We start from the raw sequence: 16,590 nt of genomic DNA, 5'->3' as shown, positions 1-16,590 counted from the left end.
GATAAGCTCATCTTTAAAATACTTTACTCAACCTTCCATAGATGCATATATATATATATATACGCCTTATCATCTCAACCAGAGACGCTAAAATCATCTTCAGAGTCCTGCAAATTAAGGGGCTCACAGAGAGAGAGAGAGACAGAGAGAAAGAGCCGAGACCTTGGCCTACCTTTTTACTTCTAATTAAGACTAAGTATTACTAAGGAAGATGGCGAAGAGTTCGATCTCGGCAAAGCGCAGCTGTTTCAGCCGGCGCTGCAGCCGGCTGGTCAAGGAGCAAAAGGCTAGGCTTTACATTCTCCGCCAGTGCGCCACCATGTTGGTGTGCTGGTACATCCATGGAGAGGACTGAGCCAAGGAGACTCCCTTGTAAAGATCATGATCATGACACATACATGTGGGAGACTAGGCACACACAAAAAAATGAAGCCAGTTGAAGAGTTTTTGGTCTTTTTTTTTTTTTCCGGGCAGAGGTGCTCGATCATGGCTGTTTTTCGACGTTTTTGCCGGATCATGTGAACTCCTCCAAGCGGGCTTCCGCGGTCCGGTTTTCGGCAGTCATGGGGCTTCTTTTTTTACATCTGGTTTTCAGCTAGGAAGTTCTGTCTTCCTTATTTTGGGTTTTGTACTCTCTCCAGGCCTGTACTTGTAAGGGTTTCGAATTTTCATTGCTTTGCCAATGGAAGAGACCGGCTAGAATACAGAGATCAGAGGAAACAGAGCTGTTCCTTTATTTATCTCGGTGTATTCTCTTTGGACATATGTAATGCATGCACTTTTGAAATCTTGAGTATATAGAAAAAAAATGCTGATATAAACTCATGGGCTAGCTCTTTTCTCCTTGCTTGCATATGAATGACAACTACACATGATATTTCCTACTTTCTTAGCATATAACTACTGTTGGCTTGCAGAGTTCCAGTAAAAAAAAAAAAACAGTTATAGCTAATAATTTAGGATTCCTGTTAAATATTTTGTAAGAGATATATGGTATTTGCCATTTCTTTTTCAAGTTTCTGACTGAGTTGATCACTCTGAGAAAAGCAATTGGAAGAGGAATGCCTTAATATATTCCTGCCTCGGAAGCACTTATTAATATTTTTGTTTCCCAGAGTGTTGCTTATGGTCATTTTGGTTGTTTTGTTATTTTGTTATGTTTTGGGTCTTACTTGGTAACTGAAATTCAAATCATAAGGCAAATGGATCCAAATTTCATTCCCATGGATCCAGGTCTAGGGCCCTATCTTTTCTCCGTATAAAGGGGGCGTAGACCCATCTTGCAATAAAGGTTGTTGAAATTGAAAAAAGAAAAGTTTGGCAATTTTTTTTAAGTATTTTAAGACGTCCTAAATATAAAATCTAAAAAGGGTAAAATTAAAAAAAAAAGTGTTAAGAAAAATATGAAAAATGATAAAATGCTAAAAAATTATTTTTCACATTGGAGTCTTTTTCGTTTAGCGTCTTCTCGAAAAGGACTAGTCTTTTTGCATGATGATGAATCTTTCTTAGGGCAGAGCCATAAAATTTTCCCAAAGTGGCAGTAGATATAAAATTTTAAATTTTCAACTAGCAATTGCCTAACACATAACCGCGTTTGGATTGGAGTAAGAAGTTGGAAAAGTGCTCTGAACGGAGTCGCCAGTACTCTCCGAGGTGCCACCTGTGAGCTCCTAATGAACAGCTGAGAACAAGAAGTTCGAGGGAAGATTAGCCTTCCTTCCTCGCCTTCCCTTCCCAATCACTCTTCTCCATTTCTTTTTCTTTTTTACGCTTTCCTTTTTTTATAGAAAAACCTGCCAACTTCAAAATTTTAAAATATATGGCTAAGTATTCAATTATATTATTATAGCTTTTACCATCAATACAATACAGGTTTCTCTCTCTTTCTCTCCTCTCACCAAACAATGTGTAATGTAACTCGGAGGATAGGCTGGCATGTTGTAGGCGTGTTGCCTGATCGATTATCTCCAGAAAACTAAGTTTTGATGGCATGAAGAGAGCCACTGGATGCTAAGACGCTAAGTAGACCGGTTTCTCCTACACCTCTTGTCACTTAATTTTGTTGATGAATTCTCATTTTGTCCGTTGATTTAAACAAGGGTTGTAAATTGTTTGGATTCTGCTCAAACCTAGAATTTACCAAATTTTGGTTAGAGCGGCTTTTATGTAATTGGATTTGGATTCAAACTCTATTTTGAGGATCATATTAATCAAACTAGTACAAGATTTGACAGACACAAGTAAGCAGGTCGGACTTTTATTCTATCTCAGTCAGATATAGGACTCAGTTTGGATTTGGTTATGAACGGCATACTAAATCCGAATTTGAATAGTACTCTGATTCAAACTTTCTTACTGGAACAATCCAAGTAAACAGTAATGAGCATCCTCAAGGGGTTGGTACAACGGAATCTGATAGGGACCGGCAAGCAACCAATCTCCGCTTCCAATTTCTGAGGTGCCAACTTTCTATGCTGCAACGAAGGGCCACCGACGTTCAAGTTGAAGCGCGACGAGAGCAGCATTTAGAGGCACAAAAGCTGACTCTATACCTTGGGGGAGATGAAGAGTTGGGTGAGTCAGTCTTGCTCACCTAAATGCCGAAATGATAATGAGCATGCTTCCTCTGCCTAATGAGATGACTCATCTAGTTCACTAGCTATTGACTTTAGAGGTAACAAGCTCTTCGTATATAATTGACTTTTTCTTTTTTCTACTAAAAAGTGCCGCCAGCTTCTCTCTTTTGGTGGGAAATGGTTAGATATAATCCCTAACAGCTTCCTTCTTTTTATTGAAAACCGCAACCGGCTTCAGCCTTGTTATCAAAGAAAAAGAAAATTGTAATGCGAGTTTTGAACTTATAAAATAAAGCAGTCAACTAATGACTTTCTTTCAGTCACCCCCATCAGATCAGCCACTTATTAGAAATTAATTTAATTGCCAACTTCTTAAGTTGTTTGAGGATATTAATATATATCTGTAGTTTTGACTGGGAAAGAGAAGGGCGTGCTATATTTTTACTGGTGGAAATTTTTTGTTTCTATTTACTTATTAAATAAAAAACTGTGCTTGAACCGAGAGACTTTATCGCTTGCCCAAAAAAAACATAAAACTTCACTTTCTTTTGAGTTAAGTTAGTAGAACTAACCTAGTAATTCACAAAGTTTTCTTTAAATTCTATGCAGTTTGAATACAGCTCCTTCTCTAATTCATCCTCTTTTAAAATAGTCCACCACCCGTATGAGCGACTAAGTCTCCCTTCTCGGGTGCAGTTTTCCTCTAAAAACTCTCAAACCAGATCCAACCCATTTGCATGCCATGCAGAGCCGACGTGTCAAGCAGTGGCGAAGCAGCTGCATTGCTTAATTTAATTTTGGGCATTACCATCCTAAACGCACACATGGTGTCTGCTTTCTCCTCATCTTCGTTTCATCCCTTCACTTCAAAGCAATCAAAGGACAATGAAACAATGTTGGGGAATTTCAGACTCAATGTTTGTTTATGTATATGAATGAAATTTGAGTTCCTATAAGTCAAATGTTTGCTTAGGAATGATATATATATATATATATATTATCAATTAAACTACGCTTGTTTAAATATCAAATGCGTACCCACATCATTGCCATTTTGTCGTGTTGGTTAGTCTTGCACATGTACATTTTATTTAATAAGAAATGGTTAGTAGATGATGTCATTGTAACCTCCATACCTTTTACCCCAAGGGGTTGTAGCGCACTGGCGTGGAGGAAGTGCTTTGTCTGCTAAGAACTCGGGATCGAGTCCTTGGGCGTCACCTGCCCGCTCCAGAAGCGCTTAGTCCCTGGCCAGTAAAAGGGCCCGAAGCACCCAAGGAAAAACAAAAAAAAAACCTCCATACCTTTCAAGTCATAAGAGGGGGAGCCACTCACCAGCAGTTCTTACTTCATATCTGCCTGAAATTCTTCCTCCACTGGCAGATCGAGGCAAACCTTAAATCTACCAGAAATTGTCTTTTAGGCCTTCTCAACCACCTTGCAATTTAAAAGGAGATGCATAATAGGACATTTCAACCACGAGTTGAGTGGGGTCTCTTCTATACCGGTCCATGCACATCTCCACTGTCTCATCCATCATATTAACTACATTTCTTTATCGATCAGCTCTCATCCACCCATTTAACTGGGTCGTCTGAACAGCTCTTTGCCAGCCATCTACCCTTTGCCCACTGTCATTTAAAAAGTTTATACTTTTTCCATCCCCATAATAGGCCCTTCGTGAACCAGGAATCTCTACATTTTGATTTACAAATTCAGACCAGCTTTGCTTAAATACTTTCTTTTCATCAACTCATGCCATATATTGAGCAAACACTGTTGGGTGAAAGTATGAGTATTTCATCATACCGCCCAATTAAACTTAGGTCCCGGAACTAAACCATTGCTGCCGTTTTTTTGGTGTGGATAAAAGTGAACCTGTTTTCTAGCACTCATTTGCTGATTGTCCAATTCATATATGAACAACAAAAGATCTGAAGGACCCAAAATAGTCCAAATTTGTTTTTCAAATAAACAAAGAATTCTGCAAGAATGACAAGCTGCTCCACTTCTCAACTCTAAGCTTAACCTACCGTTCTAAACCAAGTACTCATTCAAAATCTAGCTAGAAATTTGGGTTAGCTAAGAAAATATTTGTAATTCTCTCTCTCTCTGTTTGAATCCTGGGTGGCGCAACTGGTCTGGTTGGGCGGTGTCTTGTATCTTCAATTCGAATCTTGAAAAGTGTTATCTTCATGATATTGAGGAGTGTTGATCTTGAGATTAAGGGCATCATTATGTAGGCCAAGTGGACTGGTTTTTGTTCCTTCTTTTTTTTCCTCTCCTCTCCTTTTCTAGTTAGGTTGGGTGGTGTGTTGTAGTCAAATCTTTGGTTAGAATCTTGAAAAGTGTGATCATGATGATATTGAGGAGTGTTGATCTTGAGATTAAGGGCATCATGTAGGCCAAGTGGACTGGTTTTTGTTTCCCTTCTTTCTTCCTCTCCTCTCTCTTTCTCATATATATATATATATATATATATATATATATATATATATATATATATATATATATATAAAAGAGCTTTTGTAAGATCAGTCTTCTTTTCTCAAGGAAGGGCAATTTATTAGCTGGAGCTTATTATGCCTTCATTTAAAGGAGAGTTGGCTTGGTTGTACACCCCATTTGTTAACCATTTTTAATAGTTGTTGAAGAAAGTTGTGGATTTACATTTCTAAAAGAAATGTGCAAATTAAGAGAGTCAAATGTCTGCGATTGGTTCACCTCTACCAAATGACATCTCTTTTCTTATTTCATTGTTTTGTTTCCTTTGATATTTGTAGCATAGCTGGTTGAGCTGGCGGGCTGGTGAGAGTTTGTGGTCAGTCATTGGGTACTATTATCCTGAACTATCAAGGGTGGCCGGCACTGCTTTCAAGTTAGAGAGAGTAACCGTAAGTTCACCTGGTCCTGACGCAGTTCTAGACCGAGAGGGCAAGGAGAAGGAGGGTGTGCTCTGGCCCCTCTTCTAGGCGGTAGGTCCTTCCGCTCACCCGATATTTGAACTGTTTGGTTTTCACTCTCTACATAACGATCCTTTTTCCAATCTGTTTTTGTGAAACAATGTGCAAATAGGAAACTTCGCAGCGCAGGCTGTCTATTAATGGAGATAGGGTTGTTTGTAGCCATTTTCTCCCCAAGTTTATGAGTATTTTTATTATGTTATTTTTTATGTATTTTTGAATAAATATTTTAAATTTTTTGTGAATATACCCGAATTCTAAACTAAGGATGGCCGGATTCCGCAAAATAAATAGTCCTTTCGGCACTTGAAGGCAAAGTTACAAGCATTAGAAAACGAAACGTGCACGATTTTTACACACTGGCAATAAAAGTAAACCAAATTAAAATTAAAAACCAAATTTCGTATTATTATATTAACATATTAGCCAAGACAGACCCCAAATTTGACCGATCTCCAAAAGGAACCAGCTTGTGCTCGCTTTCATATCATTTCGCTTCTCATATAATGTTACATTAGAATATGATTCGATGCACTGCCAACAGTGAGGCTTTACGCAATCTCAACTTACTTGTGAAAGGGCAAATGAAATAATATTGAAAAAAACTTGTTGATGAGAAAAGACAAATAAAAAAGACCAAAACATAGACAAATAAAAAAGACCAAAACATACATAAAGCTCCAAAGGCCTACGTACCAGAGAAGTTTCATTAATAGCACGTTATGGGTTTGATTCTCATAGGTGTTACTTTTGAAATGGAAATGGCGACAAGCGTGACACTTTATTTGAACATAAACCCACTCATAAAGGGTAGGGAGGGGAAAAAAACAGATGATCTCCTCTACTTTTATCCGTAAGGGTAGGGGAGGGAAAAAAAATGATCTCCTCTACTTTTATCCATCTAATCTTAAGTTTGCGTCAAACTCATAAGGTCAAGGGCCCATTTTCCGCCCAGGGCCTTCCCCTTAGGGCTGTACACCAGCCGAGTCGAGCTCAAGTTGGGCCAGCTCGTGCTCCACTCGACTTAGAAAACTCTATCTCCAACTCAAATCCAGCTCGATAGAATAAGCCCGAGCTCAACTCATTTATATTAAGCATGTCACATTTCTTGTAACATCTTTAACTTGATTAGCTTGTTTAGTTGCTACTCATTTAATTATTTTCTTGTTATAATTCAATAGTCATTGTGTAGTCGAGCCGAGTTGAGTTCTTACAACTCGAACTCAACTCATTTAACATTTCAAGCATACATATGAACTCGAACTCAACTTGTTTATAAACGAATCGAATTTTAACAAGCGAGTCCAAGTCGAGCTTGAGTTGGCTTAACTCATTGTGCAGCCCTATCATGCGCTACAAAACTCTCTTTAATTTGATTTTTTCATGAATGCTAATTGTGTGAGGAGTCAAGCTCTCTTATAGCCAACCTTCATCTCCAGTGCTCCTTCTTAGCCTCTGGAATAGTAGGATTAGTCTCCGGCTCACCCAAAAGTCTCATGGGTAATGCATCAAGTCTCATGGGTTTTGCTGCGGCATTGGTACTGTGGCCACATGAATTGTTGTTGCTTTGTTCATTGTCATGAATGAATCCACTTTTGTTTACTTTTAAAGGATGCGAAGATCATTTAATCTTCACAACCAATTGACATTCTTACAAACTTCGTCAATTTAAGTTTTAAGGGATCGTTTGTAACAAAAACACTCTTTGAGTGTTTTATGAGTTTACCCTAATCATGAATATGTCTTGAAGACTGATGCAGATTCATTGAACAAAAGAACTAGTGTTTTACGATTCTATTCTGCTCCTTCTGGTAAATTCATAGAGTATTCCCAAAGTGTTTTTGCTGTCAAACATCTATTGAAATTCACTTAGACATGCTTCATGCTACCATTCACAATTTTAGTTGCTACTTATATATGCGCTACTAGAATTGCCCCTAAAACCCGCATGCCTCCTTGCTCATCATAGCCAAACGCCAATTCTAGCCCGAATTGCATTAAGGTGCTATTATACGTAATGGCACAAACCTTCCAAATAACGTTGGAATGCTAATTTGGTAACATTTCTAGACAGCTAAGCTAAGGCCAATTAAGTTTTCATATTCCAACAAAACCTTTTTTTTATCGTTGTCCAACTAATGGCAAAGCCAAATTTTTTCAAAGGGGAGTCATTGTATATTTTTTTGGAATCTTCATTAGGCTCAAAAGAATGTTTAAGTGAAATTTTAATTTTTTTTGGAAACTGGAGGAACCATGCCCTTGCCAGCCCTACCTGGCTCCACCCCATGTCCAGCGATGGGGCAGGTTGAGCATATGTATGGATATATCACTTTTAGTTGTCATCTATGATGCACAGTCAGAGTGCAGCTGAGCAGGGAGGACCCTGGTCCCTCTTAATTTTTTTTCTTTTTAATTTACACGTAAAATTTAAAAAAAAATACTTGTCCTATATAAAAATTTGAAAAAATGATATTTCGGCCCCTATCAAAATTTTGAAACTGTAATTTGGCCCTCTTCATTCAAAAATTATGGCTTTGTCCTTGTGCACAGTTATCATTGGCCATAGTTCGCTAAGGCACCCATGAAGCAAACCTGTATATCCATCATACTAGTGCACAAAAATTTTATGTGTCAGTATAGTTAATGACAAAAAAGCCCTTGTTTGGATAGAAAATAGAAATTTTTTGTATAAACAAAAAAAGGAAATCAAAAAAAAAATGAAAGACTCAAAAAGGATACTTTTTTTCTACAATTTCAAAAATGTTTCCTCTTTTTTTCGGCATATGAACGTTGCATGCACCGGCCAGTAGGGGCGGAGGGAGGGGGGGTAGGTCGTGGCCCTACCTCAATTACTTGAAAAAAAAATTATATTACAAAAATTGAAAAAAAAATGGTTGGGTAATGTATTTTTGATATTTGGATTTAGTTTGGTCCTACTCAGATAAGTTCGATGAACCGTTGGCCTACCCCCGAAAAAAAAATCTTAGGCTTTGCCCCTGCCGGGCCAGCACACGTAACTCAAACTCTACATGAAGAGGTGTGTCTCTTATTCAACTCTTACGAACATGTTGTACTTCCACCATTTTAAATGGTAGGGTGTGTTTTCAAAATTAAAGGGTACACTGCTCAGATATACCCCATAACTTGGGAAGCAAGAGGAATGGAGAGGCCTTCAAGCTCTTTTCCAATAGCAGCTAGTAAATCTCTTCTTTGCGCAAAACATAATCTTCACCATGCCTTTGAAAGCGTTTGGTCACAAGAAAGCTGCATTCCTTGGAATTTCATGAATACATCTTTTCTTTTTTTTCACTGAACACATTCATGAATCATTACATTAGAAGAAACATAGCTTTTATGTTACCAAATGCCTCTGCTGTCTAAGTAAACCGAGTTAATACCGTCAGTTATCAACGCCGGTCTATGACTTGCACATCATTCCAATTATAATTATATCTGACCATAATTCGATCTTTCGTAGCTTTTCCTCAGTTTAAAACATAAACTAAATACGCAAATCGTTTTGTTAAAAGAAATTGGGTTGAAAGTCGGTCCTGAATGAGCACCACTACGATGAATCCTTGCTGAGGCAGCATTTGGATTGGAGTAAAAGGTTGAAAAGGTGCCTTAAACGGCGTCGCCGGCAGACTCTCCGAGGTGCCACCTAAACTATGAATGGGCAGCAAAGCGAGGCTGACGCCAAGTTCGAGGGAAGCTTAAAGAAGTCGAGACCCCACTCTCTTCTGCCGGCCGGCGCCTTCCCTGCACCTTCCCTCTTCAATCTCGCTTCTCAATTGATTCTTTCTAACTTTTTCGTCCACCCCCTTTCCTTCATGATGGAAAGACCCACCAACTTTCACTGCTTCAACCATTACTGAAATATATACTAATTCATGACTCCGACTCGACATGATTGAGTCATGGGTCAGCAAGTTGATTTTCCGGCTTGATCGAGTTTTAAAATAACTTGAATTGAACGAGTTAGGCCGAGTCAAGAGCAAGCCGAGCCAACCTTATCTCGTGGCCATGTTTTCCCCAGCCAAAGTGAGACAACTACAGGAAAGGTCAAAACCAACAGACCAGCGAAAAGCACCAAAAAGTTGACCCAACCTTAAAAAGAAAAAGCCCCCAGGATTATCTGTTGATTAGCTCCTCAAAAGTGGCATGATTGTTCATTAACTTTCTTTTACAAAGGACCCCAAATCATGGATTGCCTGACCCTTTCAATAGTAATCTTACCTACAACGTTGAGAATTTTCCTTCAGCCTTCCCTAAATCTTGTGTCTTCCCAAACTTGTTTGAACCGCTTGATCCAGCCATCATTACGAAATGAAATGGTTATTCTACCACTGTACTCTTTGTGGAACGATAGTATGCGCTCTACCACAGCCATTTCACCTTAGTCTTGCCAGCCTCATGTAGTATCCATAGCTACTGCATAAAACTTGTCATCTCCCATATAACTTATCCCTCCCACTTTGATCTGCCCACCAACAACAGCAGGAGCAATATTGATGAAAATCGCACTCCTCAAACCTTTTTTTTGTTTTCTCTCTTCATAATACATACCTGTGTCCAGCCGTTTCTCTGCTTCAAATCATTTTTTGCAAGCCTGCTGATCCTATGAAAAGCTTCAGTAACACTCTCCAAACATCAGTCTTCGGGCCATCCATGTTGGCTCAGGAATCGCCCGTGCCAGCTTGGATTGCTAAAAAACATAGCCACGAGTCAAGGTTCGCCGGGCTCTCCCCTGACTCGTCCCCATTCGGCTCAACTCACCCTTACCTTGGTATGACTCCCCCAATTCTAGTTATTTTAAAACTTGACTGAGTCGATAAGTCAACTTGCTGACCTGGTGACCTTCTGCTAATCCGAGTGCGAGTTACGAGTTTTCCAACTATGCTTCAGGCAACCCTTAATTGGATTGATATTCTCATGCATACATTTATTCTAGTAATACCAAGTTCTCCAACACAAGATAGGGAAAGCTATTTTCATAGCTATCATTTGTTATACCTCCTTGACAAGCCTGCATTCAATAAGGATGTGTCAATTTATCTCTTTTGTTTGTCCACACAAAATGCATCAATTTGTGACCTAAATATCATCCTTCTTCAACATGTTTTTTGTTTATTGCTTCAAGACTTAGGTGGAAAGCAATACACCTGTCAACTAGAGTATCACACATCTACTATTTTACTTTCAAGCAAGTAGCACTCATAAAAATCAAATTAAAGGCCAAGCTTTTACCAGCCCCAATCTGAGTAGCGTAACCGACCAGTTATGCTACGTCTCACGGCTCGCCTTGTTGTTGCAAAGGAGAAAAAATATATGTTATAATTTAACTTATAACATAGTCAACTTGCTGACTTCCTCGTCTGTTTATTAGATATTTAGTTACCAACTTCTTAAGTTGTCTAAGGATATTAATATTTGTAGTTCTGACAGGGACAGAAAAAGGCTTTTTCATATAGGACCGAGTTTTTTTCTTTCTTCTTTTCATCGCTTGCTAAAGTTGTGATTGTGAGGCCGGTATGCTTTTGCGTTAATTTGGGAGAACTAACTTAACCATTCCCAAAGTTTTCTTCAATGTCTTTCTTTTCAGTTTAAATACAATGATTCTCCTTCTCTAATTTCTCATAAAAAAAAAATCCGCCCGCTTGGGTCGTCCTTGTGTCGGGGGAAAGTTTTAGCGCTGCGGGCTTCTCAAGGTCAGTGACTCAGACTCGGGTCAGATTTATGGTTTCCCAAGATCGACCTGAGTGAATCTCAATTGATTGGATCCAAATTCAATTACCATCGTTGGCATGTGTTTGGATTTGGGTTCAGGTTCAATTTGCATGGAGCTGAATTTATTGTTCCTGCCAGACCTGACGAATTGGACTGACCAAGTCGATAATGAGAAAAACTCACCATTGATATCTAACTCTGGAGTAGATATCTCGCTTGATTTGAGATAATACAAGATGATGATATCAGGTTAAGGCATCGGCTGGTATAGACCAGTTTTTAGTTTAACTTTGATAGGCGTCAACCCTTTGCATGTAGATATAGAAGTGAAGCCAAAGTAAGCACAGGCAGGGCTTTGCATGCAGATATAAAAGCGAAGCCAAAGTAGGCACAAGCATGAGTGAAGTCAGAAATTTTTCATGAGGGAAGCTGAAATTTTTCATGAGGGGAGTTGAACTAAAGTTTTTAAATTTAATCAGGAGCCAAAATATCATTTTTCAAAAATTTTATGTAAAACAAGTGAAATTTTCTAAAATTTTCATACAAATTTTTTTAAAAAAAAAAATTGAGATGGAGTCTTGTGGTCTCTTTTGACTCCGCCCCCTGGGCACAGGCCCTTTTAATTTTACTAAGCCAAACATTTCCCCAAAGAAAATGATAAAACCTCAAATCAAGTCCAACCCGTCTGCAGCATGCTTCCCGGAGCCAATGCATCGAGCCACGGTGAAGCGGCTGCGTTGCTTATTTAAATTGTGAGCCTTATCATCCTTGAGACACATGGACCTGTCAACAGGCAAGTTGCTACATATATGAGCTCCATGTCTGCTTTCTCCTCATCTTCCTCTTCTTCCTCTCCCTTCACTTCAAAGCAATCCAAGGACAATGAACCAATGTTGGGGCATTTCCTACTCAAATCTTTGTTTATGTATATGAATAGAGCACTTATCTTAGTCAGATGTTTGCTAACGGCTATTAATAAATGTTGAGCATCTATTATACAGTCAGGTGTTTGCTTCGGGTAGAAGGTTGTCCTTCATCCCCACCCTCTCTCTCTCTCTCCCCCCCCGCCACTCTATCTCTGCTTGTTGGACCTATCGTGCATGAACAGTGTGTCCTATCTTTGATTCTCATGGGTGCCATCCTTTTGGTAAGTATTTGAGGCTAAGGGTTGAGGGTGAAGTTTTGCATGTTTTCAAGGACAATGGCTGTAGTGTGGTCTCTTTCTCCCTACGCACACACACACACTATATATATATATATATATATATCGAGAGAGAGAGAGAGGGAAGAAAGCTGAAGTATGTATCAGCCTGTCATTACATACCCAAACTAAGGGACACCCGATTGAACAAAAGAACAGCCGCTTCGCTGATAGCAGCATGATATGAAATATGACAATTTTCATCTGTTCTATGGGCACATGGGAAATGATATAAACGTAGCATCTTATATAATTTCACTCTCCTTAAGACCATTCAAGCCCAAGAATAATGTTTCTAGTTAGCAATTCGTCAACAAACTTAACCATAATCTCAGATAGATTATGAGGGCCTAATTACCAGAATCAGTCAATTTATTTTGTCATGTCAATTCATGTTTCAATTGTTTCATATTTCAAATGATATATAACAAGATATGATAGCCACCAAAATCTAGTGGCTAGCAGATATTGCCAGATGGCTAAATATTTAAAAGTTGTAGGTATGTCTAAAACGAACATGTCATTAGGATCTACATAAAAGTATTAAATATTTACAATCCATTCTTTGAGCTTTTATTTCAACCTTTTCTCCCCTCAGGTTTATTTTTCTTTTTATTTTAGTAATGACCCAAACAAAGCACGTCAATATAATAACAGCTTTAAAATTTTCTTCCTATATGTTAATTTAAAGACTGACTCTCTCTCTCTCTCTCTCTCTCTCTATATATATATATATATATATATATATATATATATATATATATATATATCAATTGATTTGGTTAGCTATGGCGTTCCTTTCATTGTACTGAATTTGTATCATCTATGTAAGAAAATATAAATGGTTTTGCTACTTTTCTGAAAAATATAAATATTCATACTTACTTTACCATGTTTTATATATTATTTATATGTTAAATATAATTATAAACATTCTAATAGAAAACCATCATATACTTGACTAATACAAAGTTCATCTCTCAATCTTAGTCACTTTTCTCTTGGTAGCAAACAACGGGGCTAATTGAGGTCCAATACCCCACTAATTGTCCATAACATGTTTTATGAGACATGCCACTTTATAAGGGCCGATCACCGGACTGAATTGGGTTAACGGCCTTGAATATGGATTCAGCAAATCAAACCTGGAGATTAATGAATATTTTATCTTGTGCATTAAATGAGACAAAAAGAAAACAGCATGTATGGTGAATTAGAGAAAGAATGAGAGAGAGAGAGAGAAAGGTGTTAAAAGAGGAAGACAGAGAAGAAGGGATTGATTCAACTAGTTGCAATGGGGCAAGCTGAATGAATGCTATAAAAGCATGTTTCCAATAAATCAAATTGGAGTCACCTTTGTACATGCCTTGGGGGAAGATGGAATGGAAGAGCGTCTTTTGGTGCCTTTTTTATGCCATGCACCTAGAGCCGAAGCCAAAAAAAATTTTGTTACATGGCTTTTTGGGGGACGGAGGAGGAGGAATGGCTCCTACTGGCCCCTCCCTTTCAGCCCCTACATGCACCATGCTTGACCAAAAGTGAGTGTTCCAAAAGGCGCAAGTACCGATAGATTAGATGACACTTGACATCGTTAGAAATTTAAAATATATACAAAAAGAAATTGGCAGGTGTTAGATGCTTAGAACATACAAGGATAAAGCAGTTATAGAAAAAAATATATAAAATGATCAAAATGCTCTATCAGTTTCCTTTTTCTTTTCTTTTCTTTTTTCTTAACAATCACCGAGAGCTGATATCGTTCCTTACTCATCTGCCATCTAATTGTCTAGCACATATAAATTTCTATAAGAATGCAAAAAGTAATAGGACTAAAGAAAGAAGACACCTGGCATCATTAAATTCTATGGTGCATCAAGGGGCTCATGAACTGGAAGAAGGATGTGTATGTGTCTGCATGCACGCTCAGGCTTTGGACAGGTAAGCACAGGAAACTAATTTACAAATGGAGAAGGGAGAAGTCGGCTGAAATAATGTGAACCAGTGGGTCAAAACACCTAGGGATTCTCCACCATCACCACCACCTGCAATTAAAATAATATTTTTTTTGCATATATATTTTATGAAAAATTGCATAGGTTTTATAAAAAAACGAAAACCGAGGGGCCGTACGAATTTGGCACACCTCCAAGCTCCACCACCCTCTTGCTCCAAAGCAGCCAACCGTTAGCTCAAGTCCCTAACCCGGCTCCATTCACCTCCCTACTTTTTCTCCCCACTTTCCCACACCATAAAACTATTTTTACAACCCTTATTTTAAAGTAAGCTCAGCTTTAAATACTTGACTCAACCTTCCATACATATATATATATATATAAGCCTTGTCATCTCAACCAGGGACGTTCAAATCATCTCTTTCTAATCCAGAGTCCTGCAAATTAAGGGGCTCACACAGGGAAGGAGAAGAGATGTTGGTCTACCTACCCACATCTAATTAAGACTAAGTCTTACTAAGCAATATGGCGATGGGTTCGAGCGCCACGAAGCGCAGCTGTTTCACCCGGCGCTGCGGCCGCCTGGTCAAGGAGCAACGGGCTAGGCTTTACATTCTCCGCCGGTGCGCCACCATGTTAGTGTGCTGGTACATCCATGGAGATGACTGATCCAATGGGGCTTCCTTGTAAAGATCACGATCAGGACACATACATGTGGTAGGCTAGGCATACATACAAAAATGAAGCCAGTTGCAGAGTTTTTGGTCGTCTTTTTTTCTGGCCGAGACGACTGGTCATGGCTGTTTCTCGACTTTTTTGCCAGATCCGGTGAGTTCCTCCAAGAGGACTTCTTCGGTCCGGTTTTCGGCAGTCGTGGGGACGCTTGCACCAGGGCTTCACCTATGAAGTTCTGTTTTCCTTATTATGGGTTTTGCTCTCTGTCTGGGCTCATGCTTGTATGGGTTATGAACTTTCATTATCTTTCCAAAGCAAGAGGGCTGGAGAAAATATGAAAGGAAACAGAGTACAGAAAGTCAGAGAATACAGAGAAGTTCCTTCATCTTCGTGTATTCTCTTTTCACAAATGTAAAAATGGCACTTTGGAATCTTGAATATATAAAGAAATACATCAACTCACTGGCTCTTTTCCCTGCTTTTATATATATATATATATATATATATATATATATATATATATATATATATATATATATATATATATATATATATATATATATATATATACACACACACACACAAAATAAACTGAGAACAAACATGCTGGGAATGATCTATTTTTTATTTCACTGGTTTAATGATTTAATCGAAATTTTTTGGGGAAAAGAAATCGAATTTGATGGTCTTATAAAAAAAAAATGATAGCCCAAAAGGTCAATATTGTTCTTAAGATTACCAAGTCAAACAATCGTAGCTGTTAACTGTTTGATCTTCAGGAAATTATATGTGCTCAGGGATGTTAATTCTATGGTCTTATAAAATCAAGTCCAACTTCAATCTTCTACAAGGGAAACCATATGAATAAAAAATAGCAATATAATACTTCCCTCGAAAATATTTCACATGATTCTACTGTATTTGAAAATTTTTTACTGCATTAATTATACGCCAAGGAAATAGGAAATATCATGTACAGAGTCGTAGATTTGTGTGTGTGTGTGTGTGTGTACAGCATTAGACCACTATGGTAAGAGACAGAAACAGACTCTTAATTGCGTGTCAAAAAAATATTATAAGCAAAATGTCAAGATCCTAACGTGTTCATAAGCAGCAATTAAAAGCAAACCATATTTTATTTTAGTGCAAGTTATTTTTGTAAGAAAATATTGATTTTTCTACTCTTAAAATTTTGAAGTTATAAGAGCCGCTTATTTTTTACATATTAGAAAGCATGACAAAAGTAAAAAAAAAATGCCTAATTTAATATATGTTCCCAACCAAATCGTCTTTAAGATTATATTCATAAGTTTTTGTTACACAAATACACTTAAATAGTGGTTTTTAGTAGGTCTGGTTTTTGTCTCTTACACAAAAACACTTAACAGTGATTTGATGTGAAACATATACTAAGTTAGTGGTTTTCTTGCTTAAATAATGTTTTTCTGATAGTAAAAAAATGAACAGCTCTTATAACATCAAAATTTTGGTAG

The 16,590-nt window shown here is 38.0% G+C and overlaps 1 protein-coding gene across 1 annotated transcript; it reads left to right on the top strand.

The window, feature by feature from the left end:
* The first annotated feature begins 14,866 nt into the window (after positions 1 to 14,866).
* Positions 14,867 to 15,199, top strand: LOC116247062 (small polypeptide DEVIL 19-like). Its single transcript, XM_031619012.1, has one exon. The coding sequence runs from the start codon at positions 14,948 to 14,950 to the stop codon at positions 15,089 to 15,091; it is 144 nt and encodes a 47-aa protein (XP_031474872.1). The 5' UTR covers positions 14,867 to 14,947; the 3' UTR covers positions 15,092 to 15,199.
* The last annotated feature ends 1,391 nt before the right edge of the window (positions 15,200 to 16,590 follow it).

This window comes from Nymphaea colorata, chromosome 2, assembly GCF_008831285.2.
Source record: "Nymphaea colorata isolate Beijing-Zhang1983 chromosome 2, ASM883128v2, whole genome shotgun sequence".
Lineage (NCBI taxonomy): Eukaryota > Viridiplantae > Streptophyta > Magnoliopsida > Nymphaeales > Nymphaeaceae > Nymphaea > Nymphaea colorata.
Note: the sequence above shows the minus strand (reverse complement) of the source record. Positions and strands in the feature narration are given on the sequence as shown.